At 44.4% G+C, this 20,788-nt stretch overlaps 1 protein-coding gene and 1 long non-coding RNA gene across 4 annotated transcripts in view; one reads left to right on the top strand and one right to left on the bottom strand.

Moving 5' to 3' along the window:
- ASTN2 (astrotactin 2) overlaps positions 1-20,788 on the top strand; it is a 706,126-nt gene that overhangs the window by 432,399 nt on the left and 252,939 nt on the right. For 2 of the 3 annotated variants that reach the window (XM_083485710.1, XM_083485711.1), the window contains exons 12-13: positions 10,978-11,144; positions 14,115-14,303. In XM_083485710.1, coding sequence (XP_083341836.1) covers positions 10,978-11,144; positions 14,115-14,303 — 356 coding nt within the window. Of the gene's footprint in view, positions 1-10,977; positions 11,145-14,114; positions 14,304-16,808; positions 16,895-20,788 lie in introns of those variants that run through there. The other variant, XM_083485712.1, reaches the window with a different exon arrangement.
- Positions 15,609-19,468, bottom strand: LOC310698660. Its single transcript, XR_014521670.1, has 3 exons — positions 18,339-19,468; positions 17,284-17,515; positions 15,609-15,948 (listed from the first exon to the last, which is right to left on the bottom strand). It is a non-coding gene; the product is annotated as an uncharacterized lncRNA (long non-coding RNA).

The raw sequence follows: 20,788 nt of genomic DNA, 5'->3' as shown, positions 1-20,788 counted from the left end.
CAACCCCCCCCCCCTTTCTTTCTTTACTATCAGGTGTTTTTGAAGTAAGTGCCAGCAGCATCTCCCAGCACATTTATTAGCACTGCCAACAAAATGGTTTGTAATATTTAGAGGGTGTGATAGAATATTTGAAAAGGCAGCAATTTACGCTCCACAGAAACACTCTTTTTCAAGTGTAATAATGAAGAAAGGAGCTGAGCTTAATAATAATAAAAAAGTGAAACCTTTTAGGCAATTAAGCTCACTTATTTTCCTTTCCATGTTGGGAAAAGTGTCAGTAATGAGGCATTTCTGATCTTTTGAAAGTAGAGCCTGTATCATCAGCCTTTGTTGTTAATGAGCTTTGTATCTCCTGGAAGTAGTGGAAATAAACAGGCAATGGTTCGGATGTTTGTTTTCTGGAGCAAATGGCCCAATGTATTTCACATCTTGGACTCATTTAATCTTGCTTTCCAAGTCCCAAATACCTTCAGTTCATTTACCATGGCAATGGCATCATTTGGAATAACCACCAGATTCCTGGCTATCAGATAGGAGACACAAAGGCAACATTACAGGAGGGAATTTTGGACTATGGTTCCTTCGTTTTTTTCAATCTGCCAAAACCAACTGTCCCTTCACATGTTCTCCCAATCACATGAGAACCACTTTTGCTCCTGACAGAATAAGGTAAGCTGCCTACACCAAGTCAGGTTATTGGGCCTACCCCCTATACTGATTGTTGTCTGCACTGGCTGACTGCAACCCACCAGGGTTTCACAGGCATTTTAGAACAGCTCTACCTGGGCTTCTTTGGGATTGAACATAGGAATATGTGGATGATTTGACCACACAAGTGGGACCTGATTGTATGGGTTTTTCTTACAGAATCAGCACCATCTGCCCTTCGAGAGCCAGTGTGGTGCAGTGGTTAAGAGCGGTAGTCTCATAATCTGGGGAACCGGGTTCGCGTCTCCGCTCCTCCCCATGCAGCTGCTGGGTGACCTTGGGCCAGTCACACTTCTCTGAAGTCTCTCAGCCCCACTCACCTCACAGAGTGTTTGTTGTGGGGGAGGAAGGGAAAGGAGAATGTTAGCCGCTTTGAGACTCCTTAAAGGGAGTGAAAGGCGGGATATCAAATCCAAGCTCCTCCCCTTCTTCTTCTTCTTCTTCTTCTTCTTCTTCTTCTTCTTCTTCTTCCAGCAGGCCGACAGTTTTGTGGGGAAGACCCACGCAATCACCACTACCACTACTCTGCCTATGTAATTGGATCGTTTGAATGTTTCCCCAGTCATGTGCAAGCTGCTTGTTCAAGATGACATGTGTAGCTTTGGGAACTCTAGGATTCTCTTCCCATTTGTGACCTTGAAGAGCATCCTTCTTATGGCTGCTCTGCTGCAAGAAAAGTGGACAAGTTAGAAATGGCAACCTCTTACTCAGCACATCTGTACTTGTGTGCATTTATAGGATTTTTTTGCTGACTGTGGGGACAAAAGCACAACCATACCTCTTTTCTCCATCCTTTTCTCTTTTTTGTACTGATGGCAAGGCAATGATGAAAGATCAAGCTTAACCACCACCACTACCCCTGCTCCAATGTCTAAAAAAAATAATGCAGGTAAACATTCTGAGTGAGCATTCTGAGCACTCTAACTCATTTGCCTGTTGTTTCACTATTACGTGGGTACAATTCAGTTCTTTGATCAGGAGGAGGGAATACCTTCAAAGCTCTGAGAATGTGCTTGAGGTGGAATTTATATCTGTGCATTGGAGATTGATTGTGTGCCCTTGTGCCTTATCCATTCTCTGTTTCATCATTTGGGACTTTTGGGTTTTGAGAATAGGCAAGTAAGAGGTGATGTGGTGGAAGTTTTTTGGTTTTTGTTTTAATTATGCATTGCATGCAGGAAGTGGATAGAGGAAAGTTTCTCTCTCTCTCTCTCTCTCTCTCTCTCTCTCTCTCTCTCTCTCTCTCCTCTCTCTCTCTCAATACTAGTACTCCTGGACATCCAGTGAAACTGGAAAGTACTTCTTCATGCAGTGCATAGTTACCTATGGAACTTTCTCCCACAGGAAACAGTGATGGTCCCCAACTAAGGTGACTTTAAATGAGGATTAGACTAGATACATGGAGGACAAGGCTATCAATGGCTACTGCCATGTTGGCTATGTTCTGTCTCCACTGCCAAAGGCATTGTTGTTGGCATCTGTCTGTTGTCTTGAGAGACAATGGAGTGTGCCTCCGAGGAGGGGAGTCAAACTACTGTGTTAAGCAGCACCGAAGTGACCTCTCCAGGGTGCAAGCCTGGGCAGTGTGTCTGGAGGTCCTGAGCTGCCCAGGAGACAAGACCCCACCCCCCAGCCTCACTTATGTGGTCCAAAGGAAAGCTCGGCTGCAGGAGTTGCTAGAAGGAGGTGTACAAGATACCATCCCACCATCTTAGGGACTCCATTCTGGATTTGTGTAGGGTTAACTCCTTAGACTTTTCTTCTCTCAAAGATGTCCCTCAAGGCAGCCAAGGTTCAAGATCAGAGTTTTCCTTTGTCTGTGAATCATCGTTGCTGGGAAGTGCAGATAGGCAAAGTACTGTTGTGTTCAGGTTCTGCTTCCAGGCTTCTCATAGGCATCTGGGTAGCCACTGTGAGAATAGGATGCTGGACTAGATAGGCCATTGGCCTGACACAGCAGACTCTTCTTATGTTCTCCATTCTCACTCAGTTTGCCAAGGGATTTTTACAAGTGAACATGAGTAACCTAAGAACTTAAGCAGAGCTCTGCTAGATCAGCCTCAAAAGCATTCATCTAGTTCCAGCTACATTGTCAGGGCTGGACACCGGCTGGACACTGGTCAGAACACAGGAAGCATAGTTTGTCAGTGAAGTTAACTCTGTAGTCAAGGAAATGGCATACAATTTAGAACATATAGAACAGTTGCCAGGGCTGAGGGTTTCCCCTTCCTCTAAGTCTCTGCTCCCAGATGTTGCCCAAGCAGTCTCAAACTATGTCTGGTCACCTATAGTTGCTGTTCTTCTCTCCTCATTATCATGCATGTTGTTGAAGACGTGAGGGAGGAGAGCTTGTCACAGCTGGAGAGGGAGACTCCCAGGATTCTTCAGCAGTCCATTGATACTTCCTCTCAGCTTCAGCCTTGGAGTGTGAACTGGTCCCTGCCACCGGCTCTCCTTGCTCCCTAAACTCTGTTGCCCCATCAGCATCTGACATCCCCCCCATCTTCTCCCTCTGACCGCTCTTCTGTGTCCCACCACCAATCCCCTGACTCTAAGCCTTCCTTCTCTAGGGTTTTCCTTGGGGGTTCCTCTGCTGGTGCCTACCACCACTCCTCTTCATCCAACCAGTTCCTGACATGCACACACCCTTCTGCATCCTCCACCGAGGAAGTCTAGAGATATTATCAGAGTTTAAGGGGCTCATTTTGTGCATGGCAGGGCCAGTGAGGGGAAGGTTCCAGGGTCCTAATAGGAAGGCCTGAAGGGCCGCATTCAGTCCCCCACCCCTGCTTTAGCATATTCCTGACAACCAAGCTGTGGTTTGCCCATGGCATCAGTTTCCTCAGTACGTATGGAGCGGTTTGACTTGGCTGTTTTTCTTATCTTTCCTAGGGATCAGTGAATGATTTGTCTTATGTGAAGCATTTGTTCAGACTCCTGCCTAGTTTTTCTTCTTCTCAGCTGTGTTATAGTCTGAATAAATAATGCACGCAAAACTTTGTTCTCCATACAACACGCCAGCCAGCCAGGAGAAAGCTCCTGCGGGGATGTATTGACTAAGGACGCATCATCCACGATTATCCAGAAAGAATTATTGGCTGAGGTGGCTATTGATTTTCTAATAATTTCTAGCCCTCCCCCAGACTCATGTCACCAGAGAGGCAGATCACAAATTGAACTGCAGCTGAATTGCTGCAGGATTGATTAAAACTCACAGTAATTATTGCCTCTCTACTGCTCAAGGCAGACTGATCAATGTGAGCTATAACTGATAGGGTTCTTCAGGCAATCTCAGGAAATAGGCATGAGTATCATTTGCTTTGCACCCGCAGAAGAGCAGGTATGTGGGAACAGTCAATGCTGGGCATTAAATGCTCCCTCAGAAAATGTAATTGATGTCAGAGCTAGAATATAATTCAACCAAGTATGCTCTCCCCCCCCTTCTTTTTCTTGGTCCAGATTATTCAGGATGAAGGCCAAAAAGTCACCAAGAAACTTTTTACAAACCATGGGAATGTCTGTTGAGTAATTAAAGGTCCATTAAATACAGACTGCATATACTAACTGAGTTGCCAGTGAATTTGCAGCCCATGCATGGCCACTGGAAAATGAGGGGATAACCAGCTTGTGTCAGGGAACCCTGGTTTGCAGAAGTACAAAAGGCAGCAGTGTAGGAGGCAGGTGGGAAGGAACAGGCAAAAACAGCAGTGGTCCAGTGAGGGCTGGACATGCCAAGTAGCCACAAACACTACACTGCAGCATTTGGTTGTGGCGCCTGCTTGTGAATTGCCTAATGAAGACAAAGGAAACAAAGCCAAGATCTAGCTCCTCAGTTTAAGGAAGAGCCTAATAGTGGTAAGTTAGTGGAGGAGTGGGCACAAATAGTTCAACGTGGTGCAAGTGAAGGCTCTGTGGTGCTTCCTTGCTTTCTTGGAAGAGCTGCTGACATAGGAAGGGAGCACTTGACAGTCTGTCCCAGTCTCTCCCAGCCTGTGCACAGTTATAGGATGTCTTCTGCTGACTTGTTCAACCTACTTCACAGGCCCCTGCTGTTTGGCAGAATCCCCGAAGCTTCTTGGCGCATGTGGTCCCTAGAGCTGAGATGATTAACAGCTTGCAATTAAAAGAACGAGCATTTAGAAGTACGAAATAGTTTGCAGATATTAAATTAATCATGATGATATAGGTTTATTTAACCAATAAATATATTACTGCGGGCCCTGAATTGCTGCCAGGAGTTTTCCCAATACCCAACTCTTGTGCGCTCTCTCTCTCTCTCTCTCTCTCTCTCTCTCTCTCCGTCTCTCAGAGGGGAGATATAGATGTCCCATGAAGGGGTCAGTGGTAGGGGAGTATAAGACAAACTGATCTGTGCAAACTTACATTTCCATTAATCAAGTCAGAAGAACAGGCCCCAGTCCTCAGAACTGGCCCTCATCCAGTACACATACTGTTTGTCCCATCTATCAAGCTTTTCAGGAGTTTCACAGCTCCTCATAACTACCCTTCAAGGCAAGCTAAGGTGGAACATCTAGGTCTTACCACCTTCCTGAATCAAAAGAGCCTGAAACTCAGGAAGATGGTTCTTCCCTGTTGAGGATGAGAGACTGCAAGATGCCCGTAACTATTCAGTAAGCTTCATATCTGAATGTGTGTGTGTGTGTGTGTGTGCGCGCGCGCGCACACACACACACACACACACACTGCAATATGAATACAGACAGACACAGACACATCATTTTGTTTGTATGTTGCCTTTCCATAGCCAAAACCATGCTCAAGGTGTCCTACAACTTGAAAAAAAAATACATAATACAAACCTTAAAAGTAGTCATAAACAATAAACGAAACATCAAAAAGGTGCAAAACCAAACTGAACAATTCCCACATAAATCATTATAAGATCCAAAAGAAAGATTCAAAAAATAATAACCGCAACAAGCCCCCCAACCCCCCTAAACAATACCCCAGCCCAATAGTTTGTTCAACAGCCTCAGCTCTTGCAGCTGGAGTCAGTCAGGGCCCCTCCCTTCTAGGCCAGGTGGAAAATGGCCAGCAAGGCAGGAAGCAGGTCTTCCAGGACTCTCAGCTAAGATGCTTTTCAATATGCATGATATTAATTCTCTATTACACACAGGCACAAACTGGTGGTGTCTCAGCTCACTTGCAGAATGTAACATCATTGATAAGCCTAGTGTAGTTCATGTTTTATTCAATACATTCAGGAAAGGAAGATTAAGAAATTGTCAGAAGCAGGTGCTTTTGAAAGGCAGGGAAGCAAACTGCTGGCTTGTGTTGCATTGCTAAATTTTGGTTGCTTTATTAACTGTTCCCAATAAAATACACTCAGACCTGTTCTGTAATTTTTAAATCAATTACTCAGATTATAAATACTGTCCGTTTTCCCTTTTGTGCATAAATAAGGGCAAAATAAGGGCAAAAAAATAACAATACTCATTGATTTAAAACATCTTTACAGTGGTACCTTGGGTTACGAACTTAATTCGTTCCAGAGGTCCATTCTTAACCCGAAACCATTCGTAACCTGAGGCACGCTTTCGCTAATGGGGCCTCCCGTTGCTGCTGCGCCGCTGCCGCCACACGATTTTTGTTCTCATCCTGGGGCAAAGTTCTGAACCCGAGGTACTACTTCCGGGTTAGGGGAGTTTGTAACCCGAAGTGTTTGTAACCCGAATCATTTGTAACCCGAGGTACGACTGTACTTGATAAAAAGATGTCTTTACACATATACATACACTTTCACCTTTCAGATGTCAGACTACAACTCCCATCACATCCCTGACCACTAGCTGCACTGGCTATGACTGATGGGAGTTGGAGGCCAGCAACATCTGGAGAGCCACAGGCTCACCTCTCCTGGACTAGAGGTCACCTTCCATTCAGTAGACAACACTGGGGAAGATGGATCATAGCTAAGGTAGTGAGGGTGGCGAGCCAATGTGGTTTAGAGTGTCAGACTAGGACCTGGGAGTCCAGGGTTCAAATCCCTGTTTGGTCACGAAGCTCACTAGGTGGCCTTGGGCCAGTCACTGCCTCTGAACCCAGCCTGCCTCACAGGGTTCTGGTGAGGATAAGTTGAGGAGTGGGAAAACCACATATACCAGGTGTCAGCAACCCACGGCTCTGGAGCCGCATGTGGCTCTTTTACACCTTTGACGCGGCTCCGGGGCAGATACTAGCGAGGGGAGGAGGTGCATTGTGCGCCCCGACACTCCCCACTGTGGCGGGCGCTGTACTGGCTGTGACGTCGCATGGGGGCGGTGCGTGCGTTAGTCACGCACCGTCCTGACGTCACCTTCCCGCCCGCCCGCTACATTTTAAGGGGCATGAACGCTGGTCACTTCATTGAAAGGGGGCATGTACGCTGGTCGCTGTTTTGAAGGGGAGTGAAGAACACACACACACAAAAAGGTAACTTGTTAATTTAACGTTTATTTCTATGAGGAGGAGTAATTCTGAGGGGTCAAACAAAGAAATAATAAAAAAGTGACAAAAAAGTTATTTTTATAATGACGAGTTTTGCGGCTCCCAGTTTTTTTTTTCTTTGGAAATGGGTCCAAGTGGCTCTTTTTGTCTTAAAGGTTGCAGACCCCTGACATATACCACCTTGAACAGAGAAAAAGGTGGGATGTAAATGTATCAAATAAATGTTAATTTCTTTTTTAGAAAGAAGGGTACATGCCTGGGACCTTGGAAAGTTCCTTTCAGCCCGGGGAACCAAGTGAGGGGCAGATGGACCAATGGGCTGGAGATCCTTAGGTTTGGGGCTTCTAAAACATAGCAGCCAGTCCTTTAGCAGCAGCACCAATGGGCATCCAAAGAAGAAGCTGTCCAGGCAACAGACTAGAGATGGGATCTTCTGTGTTCCCCCACTCCCAAAAAATGTTACGGGTGGGGAACCTTTTTCAGCCTGAGGGGCTACATTCCCTTCTGGGCATCCTGCCACAGGCCAGTGGCAGGTGAAGCCAGAGGCAAAAATGAGTGGAGCAACAAACATAATTTTAACATTTGTATAATAGGACAGTTTTGACATGCAGTTGCACACCTCTCTCTGACCTGCATCCAAGCACTCAAGCGGTATTATCAGAGTTCAGGGACACATTCCAGCCAGGCAAAAACACTTAGGGCACCATGCAGAATCAATGCAGGGTGTTGCTTGTAGAGAGAGGGGGCGTGGCATGAGGAGAGTTCTGAGGGCCAGGTGGCAAGGCCTGGAGGGCTGCATTTGGCCCCTGGGCTCAAGGTTCCCTTCATACAGGGCAGGGGTGGCCAACTCCCAAGAGACTGCGATCTACTTACAGAGTTAAAAACTGGCAGTGATCTACCCCATTTTGGGGGGTTCAGGACAAAGTTGTTGAGCTTCTTTGGGGGGGAGCCAGTGATCTACCACAGATGTCCAGTGATCTACCGGTAGACCACGATCCACCTGTTGGACATGCCTGATATAGGGGGTTGTGGTCACAGAGTAGTATTTCTAGGAACATAGGAAACTCTTGTCAAACTGAGTCAAACCTTTGATCCATCTAGCTCAGTATCATGTACACGGACTGGCAGAGGCTTAGGGTTTCAGGCAGGAACTCTTCCCCACCTCTGCCTGAAGATGCCAGGGATTAGACCTGCAAGATGGATGTTCTGTCACTGAACTGCAGGCCTTCCCAATTTGTTTTCCTTTATTTTCTTCCTTGAAAAAAGCAACACAGAAAATGTAGCAGTTTTATGACTTTTCCTTCACTTGACAGGCAGTTTATAGCCAACATCATGCATCTCTGGACTGGCTGTTGTTTACCCCATCTTCAGGAATTCTGTAATGCATCCTTAATTTGGAACTGCTATTAGGCTACATTTATTATCTTTCTCTTGCTCTCCAGATAACTGGTCAGCTTTCTGCTTTTAGCTTATTATTATTTCTCTCTCAGTTGATAGAAAATTCAAGTGGAATAGAAGCGTTGCTTAATAAGGATGTCTATGGATTGATGTTGCTGGGTAGTTCTCTGCTTTAATTATTTGGGACAGGCAGAGCTTGCTGCAAAACAGAAATTTAAAATGTGGGTCACATTTTCAGCATGATGATAGTAGTTTAGAACCTCTAATAATAGACGAGAGGCCAGGTACCCAGCTGAATTAATGTGTGTGTGTGCGTGCGTGCGTGCATGCGTACATGTGTGTGCGGGCACACACACTTGCCCACTCCTTGCTATTTTCAACAGAAATACTCTAGAGCAGGAATGGGGGATGTGTGGCCCTCCAGATCCTGTTGCAAGAGATGGAAGAATGCCTCTCTCTGCCTGAGAGAGGAGGATGCCTCATAGGCTGGATCTAGACAAATCCAAGAAGCTTTCAGTTAAACCAGGCATGGCCAAACTTGGCCCTCCAGCTGTTTTGGGACTACAACTCCCATCTTCTCTAGCTAACAGGACCAGTAGTCAGGGATGATGGGAATTGTAGTCCCAAAGCAGCTTGGCCATTCCTGAACTGTTAAACGTATTGTAAATTTAAACAGTGAAATCCAGTAGGGAAAACTGGACTCCATAGCTCCATCTGCTGGCACAGTGTTACTTGCATAAAGGTAAAGGGACCCCTGCCCATTAGGTCCAGTTGTAACCAATTCTGGGGTTGCGGCGCTCATCTCGCTTTATTGGCCAAGGAGGCTGGCGTACAGCTTCCAGGTCATGTGGCCAGCATGACTAAGCCGCTTCTGGCGAACCAGTGCAGCACACGGAAACGCCGTTTACCTTCCCACTGGAGTGGTAGCTATTTATCTACTTGCACTTTGACATTCTTTCAAACTGCTAGGTTGGCAGGAGCAGGGACCAAGCAACGGGAGCTCACCCCGTTGCAGGGATTCGAACCGCTGACCTTTTGATCGGCAAGTCCTAGGCTCTGTGGCTTAACCCACAGAGCCACCCGTGTCCATTTATCGCATATACAACACATATACAGTGGTACCTTGGGTTACAGACGCTTCAGGTTACAGACTCCACTAACCCAGAAATAGTACCTCGGGTTAAGAACTTTGCTCTGGCGGTGTGGTGGCAGCTGGAGGAACCATTAGCTAAAGTGGTGCTTCAGGTTAAGAACAGTTTCGGGTTAAGAACAGACCTCCCTAACGAATTAGGGATAGTGGTAACCCGAGGTACCACTGTAAATAGCTTTTAATTTAGCAATCTAGCTGAGCCCTTGGAGCAAGAATGGGAAACACGTGGTCCTCCAGATGCTGTTGGATTCCAACTCACATCAGCCCCAGTCAACCTGGCCAATAATCAGGGATGGTGATGGGAGTTGGGAATTCAGCAACACTGGGAGGACCACAAGTTCTCAATCCCCATCCTAAAGGATACTAACCCAGGTATAGCCCATTTCTATTGTTCTCAGCGTTTTTCCATCCTCCATGAGAGCAGTCATTGCTGAGTTGCATCTTCTCCTTTCAATATGACTTTCACATTGACCCCCGACAGGAAGTCTTTCTTAAATAGGTGTGTGCAATTAATAGTAGAAACTCAGGTAGAAAATAAATATAGGAGAGAAGAGGTGTTCAAACTCATTTCTGTTACTTAGAATCCATTCCAGACAATCTGTTTATTGAGCATTCACCCTGATTTGTTTGCAGGGAGGTTAGGTAGTGTTGGCATTTTAGTGAGCATTTAACCTGATTTCTTTCTGAGGTTGTTGGACAATGTTGCATGAAGATAGTGTTATCTCACGCTTTGCAGTGCATTTTCTCATCACTGTCCTTGCTGCAAAAATGTTAGCTCTTTTGGGGGAAGTGAGCTTGTTGTACAAGGTGTAACTGTACAACCTGAATTTGCCGGTATGTGATTGAATTCTGCTGTGGAATAATGACAATCTGTAAGCATTACGTTAGAACTCATATTGGGTTCTAATGCACAGGTGAGTTACCCATTGACAACACTTATCCTCTTCCCTTCAGAGTATATCTCCTGGTACTATCAGCCCTCTTGCAAAAGTGACTGTTGTTCTTCTAGTTTGTGCAGGCTTTTAAAGCATGAGTGCTATTGATGGACGATGCTTCACAATGACCTAAGCACCAGCTGTAAAGTATTGCTGTTCCTGGAAGTGATAGCATCATTTGGGGACCTAACTTCCCTTGCCTTCTGAAGGCGTAATACAAACACCTTGTGTTATACACTTTCCCTACAATAGTAGGCATCTCAGTGGTATAAAGGTGTCCAACTTGGAGAGAGTAATGCTCCCCTCTTCCTTAACTGTATCCTTCCCTTCTCAATGCAGTGCCCTGAGGATTTGAGGCCTATGAAGGATGGCACTGGTTGCTACGACTACTCCAAGGGAATTGACTGCTCAGATGGCTTCAATGGTGGCTGTGAGCAACTGTGTCTTCAGCAGACCCTCCCTCTCCCATCAGAACCCATGTCCAGCACCATCCACATGTTCTGCGGGTGAGTCCCATGGGCAAGAGGTGTTGGTGGGTTCAACGGACTGCAGTCTCAAAGCCTTCTGTATGCTTGCTTTTTGGACATTCCTGCCTGGCTAAGCAAATGTAATATGGAAGCTCAAGCCAGCTCAAAACACTGTGCATTCAGCAGACAAAGTAAGGTAGTTGGTAGATGGACACCTTATGGGAAAATGCACCACTTCTGGAAGCTGCTGCTGCTGTTGTCTGATGAACTTTGGATATGTCACTTTAAAGGGAGGTCTGGAAGTGACTGTTAACATGGCCACTATCACCACCCACAAATTCTCAGTGTCATGCTGCCTTGTTCCATCTGGAGCCTGTCACTTTTGCACACCCCAGCCCTTTTATGCATTGTTGCTGTGAAGTCATGTTGGTGGAAGAGGGGTCAGCACAGCTGTCAGAGTTGGTTTGTGTTTAAAGATGTAGCTTGTCCCCTAGCTTTGCTGTGGGCTTTGGACTTGGACACCTTGCCTTGCCTCTGAGATAAAGGATGCAAGGAGCATCCAGAGGAGGGAGTTTCTCTCAGCTTTGGGTTGGTGGATTTCAGCTGGCCACATTCCCCAGAGCAGAGGGACATGGGGTGATCACTGCATCCCTCTTTCCCTCCAGTGCCAAATTCCCCACAGATTTTGTTTCTTTGGCTTGTGGCAGCAGCTGTTACTGCCTCAATACTACTTTGACCTTCAAAGGAATGTTAGGTGTGGATTTGTGCTGTGGAGAAGCACATTCCGAAATGTAACTCCAAGGAACATCTGTCAATTCCTGACACATCCAGGTGCTCAGGCAGCCGCGATTTTGCTGTGTCCCAGCCCTTCATGGCTCCCTGGGGCTTTGAGTTCATCAACTAGCTTTTTCGTGCATGTGTCTATTGCTTTATTTCTCGGCACAGAAAAGTAAAGAGGAATGTGCATCCTGTGGGAAGGCTGATAGCTCCAGTGATGCAGCCAGCCCATCAAAGTTTTGCTTTCAAATCCAGCAATGAAAAGATTGTAGACTGTTCTGATTCCGTGTGGATTGGCATGGGAGCAGAAGAATCGGCACACTTTCAACATTCCACCGCTCTAGAACTTGTGTCCCCTTATGAAAAGAAGAATGCAGTTTGAATCAATTAACAGCTCACTAATATTTCTTCAGTTGAGACATAATTTGGAAGTGGGGTTAGAGAAGAGAATGCCAAAATATAAGGAGAAATGTTTGATTTAAGGGATGAGGCAGATTGGGCTAAGCCTTTCCTCCCTGCTATCGCTTTGGTGAGGGTTCTGCTATAACAAGTGTGGCAAACTATTTGCCCTTCAGATATTGCTGGGCTACAGCTCCCATCACCCCTGATCATTGCCATGCTGGCTGGGGTTGATGGGAGTTGGAGTCCAATAATACCTGAAGGCTGACTGGTTGCTTGCTGCTTTTCTGTTAAGGAACACATTGTGAAATAAGCACATAACATCAGAGGGTTTAGTTAGGCTCCAGAACAGGGTTTTCCAAATGCAGTTCTTACCACCTCACAAGGAGCACCCCACAAAGAGGTGCTAGTTTCCCCCCATGTTGCTGAACTGAGACTAGACAACTCATTTGCATGAAGATCTGCTCTGTGATCAACCCCCCACCCCACCACATGGTGGTATATGAAGGACAGGTGTACTCTTAGCAATCCCAGCAGCAGTTTCTGCAAGCTGACATTTCTTCAACAGCACTGAGGTCAGTCCCCACCCCCTTCAGAGGAATTGTTTCTTCTGCAAAAGGGCTTTTGAAATTATTCTTAGGAACACATGAGGAAAGTCTTAAATCATAGCTGGGAATTCACGTGACGTTTGTCCAAGAAATATTTATAGGCACAGATCTAATATCATTTTTGTTTATTTCCCCCAAAACATAATAATGTAAAATTTGTGCGGATTGTCGTTTTCTTCATAGTAGAAGTATTTAACACCGGTGTTAACCCATTAAACACTGTCCAAAGTACTTTAGATGCATTGTCTAGTTGTAGTACTTAGAACAGCCCTCTAAAATAAATCAATACTGTATAATTTCTCATATTAAAGATGGGGCAACTGAGGCTATGAAGTGTGGCTTGCCTAAGGCCACCTTGGGATTTCATGGCAGAAACAAGATTCAAACCAGGAACTTCATGATTCATAGTTCAGTCTCTTTGCTACAGCAACTCTTACTGTCTTTGTTACTGGTATTCAGTGACTGGTTTTTATTCCTGTAATGTTTAGTTTGGTTTTCTCTGGCTAAGCCCACTTCTACATGTGAGGTTTTTCTGCCCATTCTGTAACATGCTATGTGGTACGCTTAACTTACTCAGGGATTTTCATATGACTTTCCCTACGCAGCTGTAAAATATCTGTCTGGTCCATATTGTTAAAGCAGACTTCATGTAAGCCTATTGCACCCTCAGGAAGCTGCTACAGCTCCAGCATGCTGACAGGGGCCACCACTGATGCCTGTCAGGGTGGCAGCTTTACATTCTCCACATCCTCCCACGGTGCTCTACTCAACTCCAAATTGCCCTAGTATAGTGTTGTCCCAGGGAAAATTAAAATGGCAGCTCCCACCTCTCTGATGCTCATCTGAGCATTGCCACTGCCATTTCACTTCTAAATAAGTGAACCAAAATAAGAGGGACCCACTAAAGTGCATTTTGCTGACAAACTCTCCCCACAATCTTCAAGCTGGTCCTGGTTTTAGCCAAGCCTTTGGTATATACTTTCCTCTCTTTTTTAATCTCTTTCACACACAGGGTCCCTTGTGCTGTTCCTTATTTCGGTGCCTCACTTCGGTGCATCAGATTTAATATTTATGCTGCACCATTGTGCTGGACCATTTCACCTACTCCTGCCACACACCCCCCCCCCCAAAAAAAAGAAGCAATGTGATAGATTTTATCTGGAACTGACTTTTGTTGTTTGCTGTTTGTGCATATCTGATGTATCTTTTTGTGTTTGGTTCTCAGCTGTGTTGAGGAATACAGGCTGGCACCAGATGGCAAATCATGTCTCATGCTGTCAGACATCTGTGAGGGCCCCAAGTGCCTTAAGCCAGATGTGAAGTTCAATGATACCCTCTTTGGAGAGATGTTGCATGGCTATAACAACAGGACCCAGCATGTCAACCAAGGGCAGGTCTTCCAGATGACCTTCAGGTAGGCCTTGTTCGCCCTCAACCAGCTTTTGCTACAATGTGTATTTGCTGGGTATATAAAAATGGTAAAGGACCCTTGACAGTTAAGTCCAGTCGTGAACGACTCTGGGGTTGCAGTGCTCATCTCGCTTTACTGGCCGAGGGAGCCGATGTTTGTCCGCAGACGGTTTTTCCGGGTCATGTGGCCAGCATGACTAAGCTGCTTCTGGCAAAACCAGAGCAGCGCACGGAAATGCCGTTTACCTCCCCGCTGGAGCGGTACCTATTTATCTACTTGTACTTTGACGTGCTTTCGAACCGCTAGGTTGGCAGGACAGACGCATATGCATCTGGACAGGAGTGTTTGTGTGTGTGTGTCAAAAAGTCGAAATCTCCCAGATTCTGCAAAGTACCCTGAATTCCCTTTGCTCTGCAGTTTCTGATACGGAATCCAGTGAGTCAGAAGAAGCCAAACATGATGTCCATGAACCAGAGTGTACTGGCTTCATGGACTCTTCTTATGGAAATTATTTTAGTGGTTTGGGTGCTTCTGGGGCTGGTTCTGAGCCCCTGGAATCCCCAGCTTTATCTACTGAAGAAGGGGGTGACAGGTGTATACATACAGTTCCTCAGAACCTCCCCCACAATTACAACAACTAAATTGTCTTATATTTATCCATTTTTTGGCTGAATACTTTCATACACTCTCATGTTTGTGCTGAGATTCCAGATTCTGCTCTAGATATCATATGCTATAACTCCTAGTATGAGTACAGCAGTGCAGAGTTCTCAGGTCTAAGCTTAGACCAAATAAATTGACCTAGGGGATGGAAGACTACAAAGCTCTTTTATACCTTTCTAAGTTCCTTTGAGGAAGGATACATACATGTAATGTTTTCTTTTTCTTTTTTGAAGTTTAAAGTTCACATCTGATTTTAAAAAGAGGATGTTGATTGAATGGCATGCACTGAGCCCCCCCCCCCATCTTGCACCTAAAGAATGATCTGGCTTCCGTTCCACTTTCCCTCTGTTCTTTTAAATTCAAACTGGGTTTAGGGCAGCTGATTTTATTGTAGGGAAAAGCCCAGTCTCCTCAGTCTAAAAGCCAGGTGCTTCCTTTTGTGGAGTCATTAAAATAGGAAGTGAGGCCTCAGGCATCTAATCTAAACCCTATCCATTGAGCAAATGAGAGTTTAATAATAATAATAATAATAATAATAATAATAATAATAATAATAATAATAATAGTATGCCGCCCATCTAACTGGGTTGCCGCAGCCATTCCGGGCAGCTCACAACAAAATATTAAAAACTCAACAAAATATCCAACATTAAAAACTTTCCTGTTGTTATTACTCCCTTTTCTTTATGGTTGAAAGTACTCAGTTTCATTCTGGGATCTAACTGCTAAGCAGGAATCACAGGCGATAAGAGCCTGCTGCATCAACAACAGATGGCGCTTTTAGCTTCCCTCCAAGTCCAATGCTGATTCAGCAACCCATACTCCACCGTCCTCCTCACTTGAGAAAGGTTGATGATGATGCAAATCTTAAGGCTATTCATGTCATAGTATGCAATGACTTGTTCTTGTGAGGCTGCCAGGGGCGCTGCCTGGATTTCTGAATCCCACAGAGAATAATTAGGGAGAAATCCCTTCAATGTTAAATCTGTAAGACAGAAAAAGAAAACCAGTCATGGAATACTGGTGGAATATAATTAATATGAAGAATGTGAATTAATATGTGTGTGTCAGGGTGGGAGAGAATGTAGTCCATGAAAAAGGACAGATTTGCAGACAGATGTGTTGTTGTTGTTGTTGTTGTTGTTGTTGTTGTTGTTGTTGTTGTTGTTGTTGATGATGATGATGATGATAATAATTTAAAAAATCAATATCATGGCTCTGTAGAGTAACTATATCACTCCATAGTAATAATTTTAACTATAATAAATGGGCACCTGCAGGTTCTCAAGCTAAACCGGACCAAAAAAAATGAGGGAAGTTGTTTTGGAAATTCGAGATCAAAGACTCAAAACTGCTCAGACAATTCTAAGGAAGGAAAGATGCAGATTGTTGGAGTTCACAATATGTGAATTGTTTGATTGAGCTTGTACAGTAAGCCCCAAAACTATGCACATTTAACCTGTGTGCATTCAGCTTTACACACTTGAGATGAGATATAGATAGATGATAGATAGATAGATGATAGATAGATGATAGATAGATAGATAGATAGATAGATAGATAGATAGATAGATGATAGATAGATATAGATAGATAGCAGAAAGTGGTGGGTGTCTGGGAAAGAACCCAATGTGTTTTGACTATATGCAGTTTTGGCTTTAGGCACAATCCCAGGAATTTAAACACCTGCATAAGTTGCAGGTTTACTATATACACATCTGTGTAGCTTGAGTTCCATAGTTAGCTGTACATTCAATCTACTCATCAGAGGATGGTAGGATGGGGCGGTGCTTTTGACCTGACAATGAGCTGGTTGTGTTACTGCTCACTGCTGCTTACCAGGACGAAAAGGTGAAGGGGAAAAGTGATGGTGAGTTTGGCATGGTACAAGCACACCAGCAGAAGCACTGGATTGGTTCCACCAGCATGAGGTGAGCGGTGCTACCTGTGGGAATTACGGTACTTTAGTTCCCATTTACAGAGTTATGCAGGAGAGATCCTGAGTTGTTTGACCCTTTAATTAGTTCCCTTTTCCCTCCTATAAAAACTATGCAAGACATTCTCCATTTAAAGTTTAAATTTTGTTGTTGTTGTTGTTGTTTAGTAGTTAGTCTTGTCCTACTCTCCGTGACCCCATGGACCAGAGCATGCCTGGCATTCCTGTTTTCCACTGCCTCCCGCAGTTTCGTCAAATTCATGTTGGTAGTTTCAAGAACATTGTCCCACCATCTTGTCCACATATAACTTTTACTTAGTGTACTTGCACTTGTTAGATTGAATATACAAGACAGGTGTTATTTACATTGCTGATACATCTTACATAGGCTTGTCTCTGAGACAAATACTGTTGCAGACTGACTAACTCTGAGGCAGACAGCAGCACAACAGAAAATACCTGCTGCTCTCACACAAAAGACTCTTAATAACTGCCACTGCTGTGCCAATGGACATAACTGCCTCAGATGTAGGACAGCACAGAGTTCCATAGCCCTTGTGAGCATTAACCCTTTACCTAGCATTTTGAATGCTTTCATCCCATGTTACCGCCTCACCTCCTACTATTCTTTTTTAAAAAAATTATTTATTCAATGTTATAACAAAACATATTTTCCAAAAACATATCCTTATTTCCCCCCGTTTTTCCTCCCTCCCCCCCAAAAAAAACCCATCCTCCCACCCCACCCCCCGACTTCCCTCAGTTCCAGTCTTTGGTTTCTCCAAATAAATAACGCTATTTTCTGCATGTTACAGAATTGTGTATATCTTCAAACTGTTTAGCTAATTATTATCAGTAAAAAAAAAAATTATGGATGTTTATTTAAAACCTGCCAAGGAGTCCAGTTCGCTTTGTTGCATCTTCAAATACTTTGTAAAAGGTTCCCATTCATCCTTAAAGTCACAGTTATCCTTGTCCCGTAACCTATATGTCAATTTTGCCAGTTCTGCATAGTCCATCAATTTTTCTTGCCATGATTCTTTAGTTGGGGGTTTTTCAGTCTTCCATCCTTGTGCTACCAGAACTCTCGCGGCCGTTGTCGCATACATGAAAATGTTTTTCAACTTTTTTGGCAGGTCTTTCCCCACAAACAAAAAAGCCTCAGGTTTTTTAACAAATGTTAAATGGAACATTTTATTCAATTCATTGTATATCATTTCCCATTTTTTTTTAATTACTTTACAATCCCACCACATATGATAAAATGTTCCCTCCTTTTCCCTACACTTCCAACATATATTTGAACTAGTTTTGTACATTTTCCCTAACTGCAATGGTGTTGTGTACCATCTGTACATCATCTTCATGTAATTCTCCCTCAATAGGGAACAATCTGTAAATTTTAAGTCAGTTTTCCATAATTTAACCCAATCTTCCACCTCCTACTATTCTGTAGCGACTGGTGCATTATGGTGCTTAAATTGTTGTGTTGAAGTTTTGTGTTCTTCCCTCATTGCTTTAAAATGGTTGCATTCTTTCATAAAGTTTTATTGTGTGTGCTTCAGCTGTGGGTTCAGGTTTTCTTCCAACACAGGTGTCACAAAGCAGTGGCAGGGAGTTCCAGAAGAAAGGGGCAGCTCAGGAGAGAAAGGATGGGGGTAGATAATAGAGGAAGGAATTATTTAATGCAACCTATTCTTGTTTGGCTTTCCTGTAACCACAATGTTTAGAAATCTGAAATGCAAGCTGACATTCTTAGAAATCCAGTGCCTTTCTTTCTGGCAACTTAGAAGAGCTTTCCAATAACCTTGCGAAGTGGGTTAGCCTGAGAGCTAGTCACCTGTCCAAGGCTACCCAGTGAGTTTCACAGCTGTGTGAGTTTAAATGTTGATTTTCCATGTCTATAAAATATTTTGTAGCAGCTCACAGCAGCTTCACAGCTCATTGATATAGACCTGTGGTCCAGACCATTTTTGACATTACATTTTTGCTGATGGGTCCTGGGGCAGAAATTGTAACGTTCTGACAAATTTCATGTGTATCTGTCATGGATACCAGTAAACCAAGAAACAGCTCTTAATACTGTTTTGCTTTGCAAACAGACACCATATTTAGTATTTCTGACGCCTCATTTTCCCCCAGTCCAGAGGAGTAAGCTGTGGACTTCCCTCCATTAGCCAAAAAAATAACATGTTGGTAAACAGAACAAGGAAATCCCTGGAAAAATTATTTTGCCTATCTTTGGCAACACAGCCTCTGAAATCAGCTCCAGCCAGCATGGCCGGTGGTCAGAGGTGATGGAACTTCTAGTTCAGCAACAACTTGAAGAGTCATGGGCTGGATCCAGACACATCAAATAAGTGTTTCAGTTAAACACATTGTAAACTTTGTACAGTGGTACCTCGGCTTACAGACGCTTCAGGTTACAGATGCTTCAGGTTACATACTCCGCTAACCCAAAAGTAGTACCTTGGGTTAAGAACCTTGCCTCAGGATGAGAACAGAAATTGTGCAGTGGTGGCATGGCGGCAGCGGGAGGCCTCATTAGCTAAAGTGGTACCTCAGGTTAAGTACAGTTTCAGGTTAAGAACGGACCTCCTGAATGAATTAAGTTCTTAACCCGAGGTACTATTGTATAAGAAATTGAGTTGGCAAAAATGGAACTCCACAGCACCATCTTGGTGTCACAGTGTTATAATGCATATACAGCACATAAAGGTAAAGGTAAAGGGACCCCTGACCATTAGGTCCAGTCATGACCCACTCTGGGGTTGTGGCGCTCCTCTCGCTTTACTGGCCGAGGGAGCCGACGTTTGTCTGCAAACAGTTTTTCCGGGTCATGTGGCCAGCATGACTAAGCTGCTTTTGGCGAACCAGAGCAGTGCACGAAAACACCATTTATCTTCCCGCTGGAGCGGTATCTATTTATCTACTTGCATTTTTGAGCGTGCTTTCAAACTGCTAGGTTGGCAGGAGCAGGGACTGAGCAACGGGGGCTCACCCCGTCGCGGGGATTCAAACTGCTGACCTTCTGATCGGCAAGTCCTAGGCTCTGTGATTTAACCCACAGTGCCACCTGCGTCCCATACAGCATATATAAAGCATTTTTTTCTTTGTCAGTGTAGCTGAGTTCATCGGTTTTCTACTCCAGTTCTACAACTTCAGCAAGGGAACCCCCATAATTCTGCGTGTCCTCCGGAGGAGGAGGGCTTTCCCCTCTACATATACTCTGTGTGGAAAGATGGACACTCTCCACTGAGTTATATTTTATCTGCAGTTAAAGCCCCAACTCTGGAGAGTTCTTTCTTCCCCTGCTATTTGTTTGAGCTTTGTTACTCAATTCTTGTTTTCTCTTCCCTCAGTTTCCCAATGGAAGAAGAGAAATAAATGCAGCCTTCCACCCAAGACTACATTTAAAATAAATGGCATATGGGTTATAAAGCACTCTGTGCAGGATACATAAGCTGTTTACGTATCTCCCTGTGATTGGGAGTGCTTAGCTTTTTAGGTTTTTTGTTTCTGTTTCTGTTTTTTTATCTTGTTTGTGCCAAAGATCCCAGTTAAGATATTCAAGAACCTCTCTGAGCATTAAGGACACCAGCTGTTTGAGCAGCCCTTAATTTGATGCAAGTGAAACATAGCAGGAAGCTGCCCTAATGCCGGGGATTAAAAGCCTTTTTCAACAAAGTGGAACAGGGGGGCTGCATCTTTTAAAGGGATTTACAGCTCCTTGGATCCCTTTAGCTACATGGATGAGTCAGCCTGCTTCCTGTGCCTTAGTAGCTTCAGTTTCCATAATAAATAGAATAATCACAACCCACTGTGCAAGATGGCCTGGCAGGGAAGCAACAGTCGATACTGCAGGAATCTACCCTGAGCACCTTTATCA

The sequence above is a fragment of the Podarcis liolepis genome, assembly GCF_965112155.1.
Source record: "Podarcis liolepis genome assembly, chromosome: Z".
Classification (NCBI taxonomy): Eukaryota; Metazoa; Chordata; class Lepidosauria; order Squamata; family Lacertidae; genus Podarcis; species Podarcis liolepis.
The sequence above is the reverse complement of the archived record's forward strand: the minus strand, read 5'-3'. Positions and strand labels throughout refer to the sequence as shown.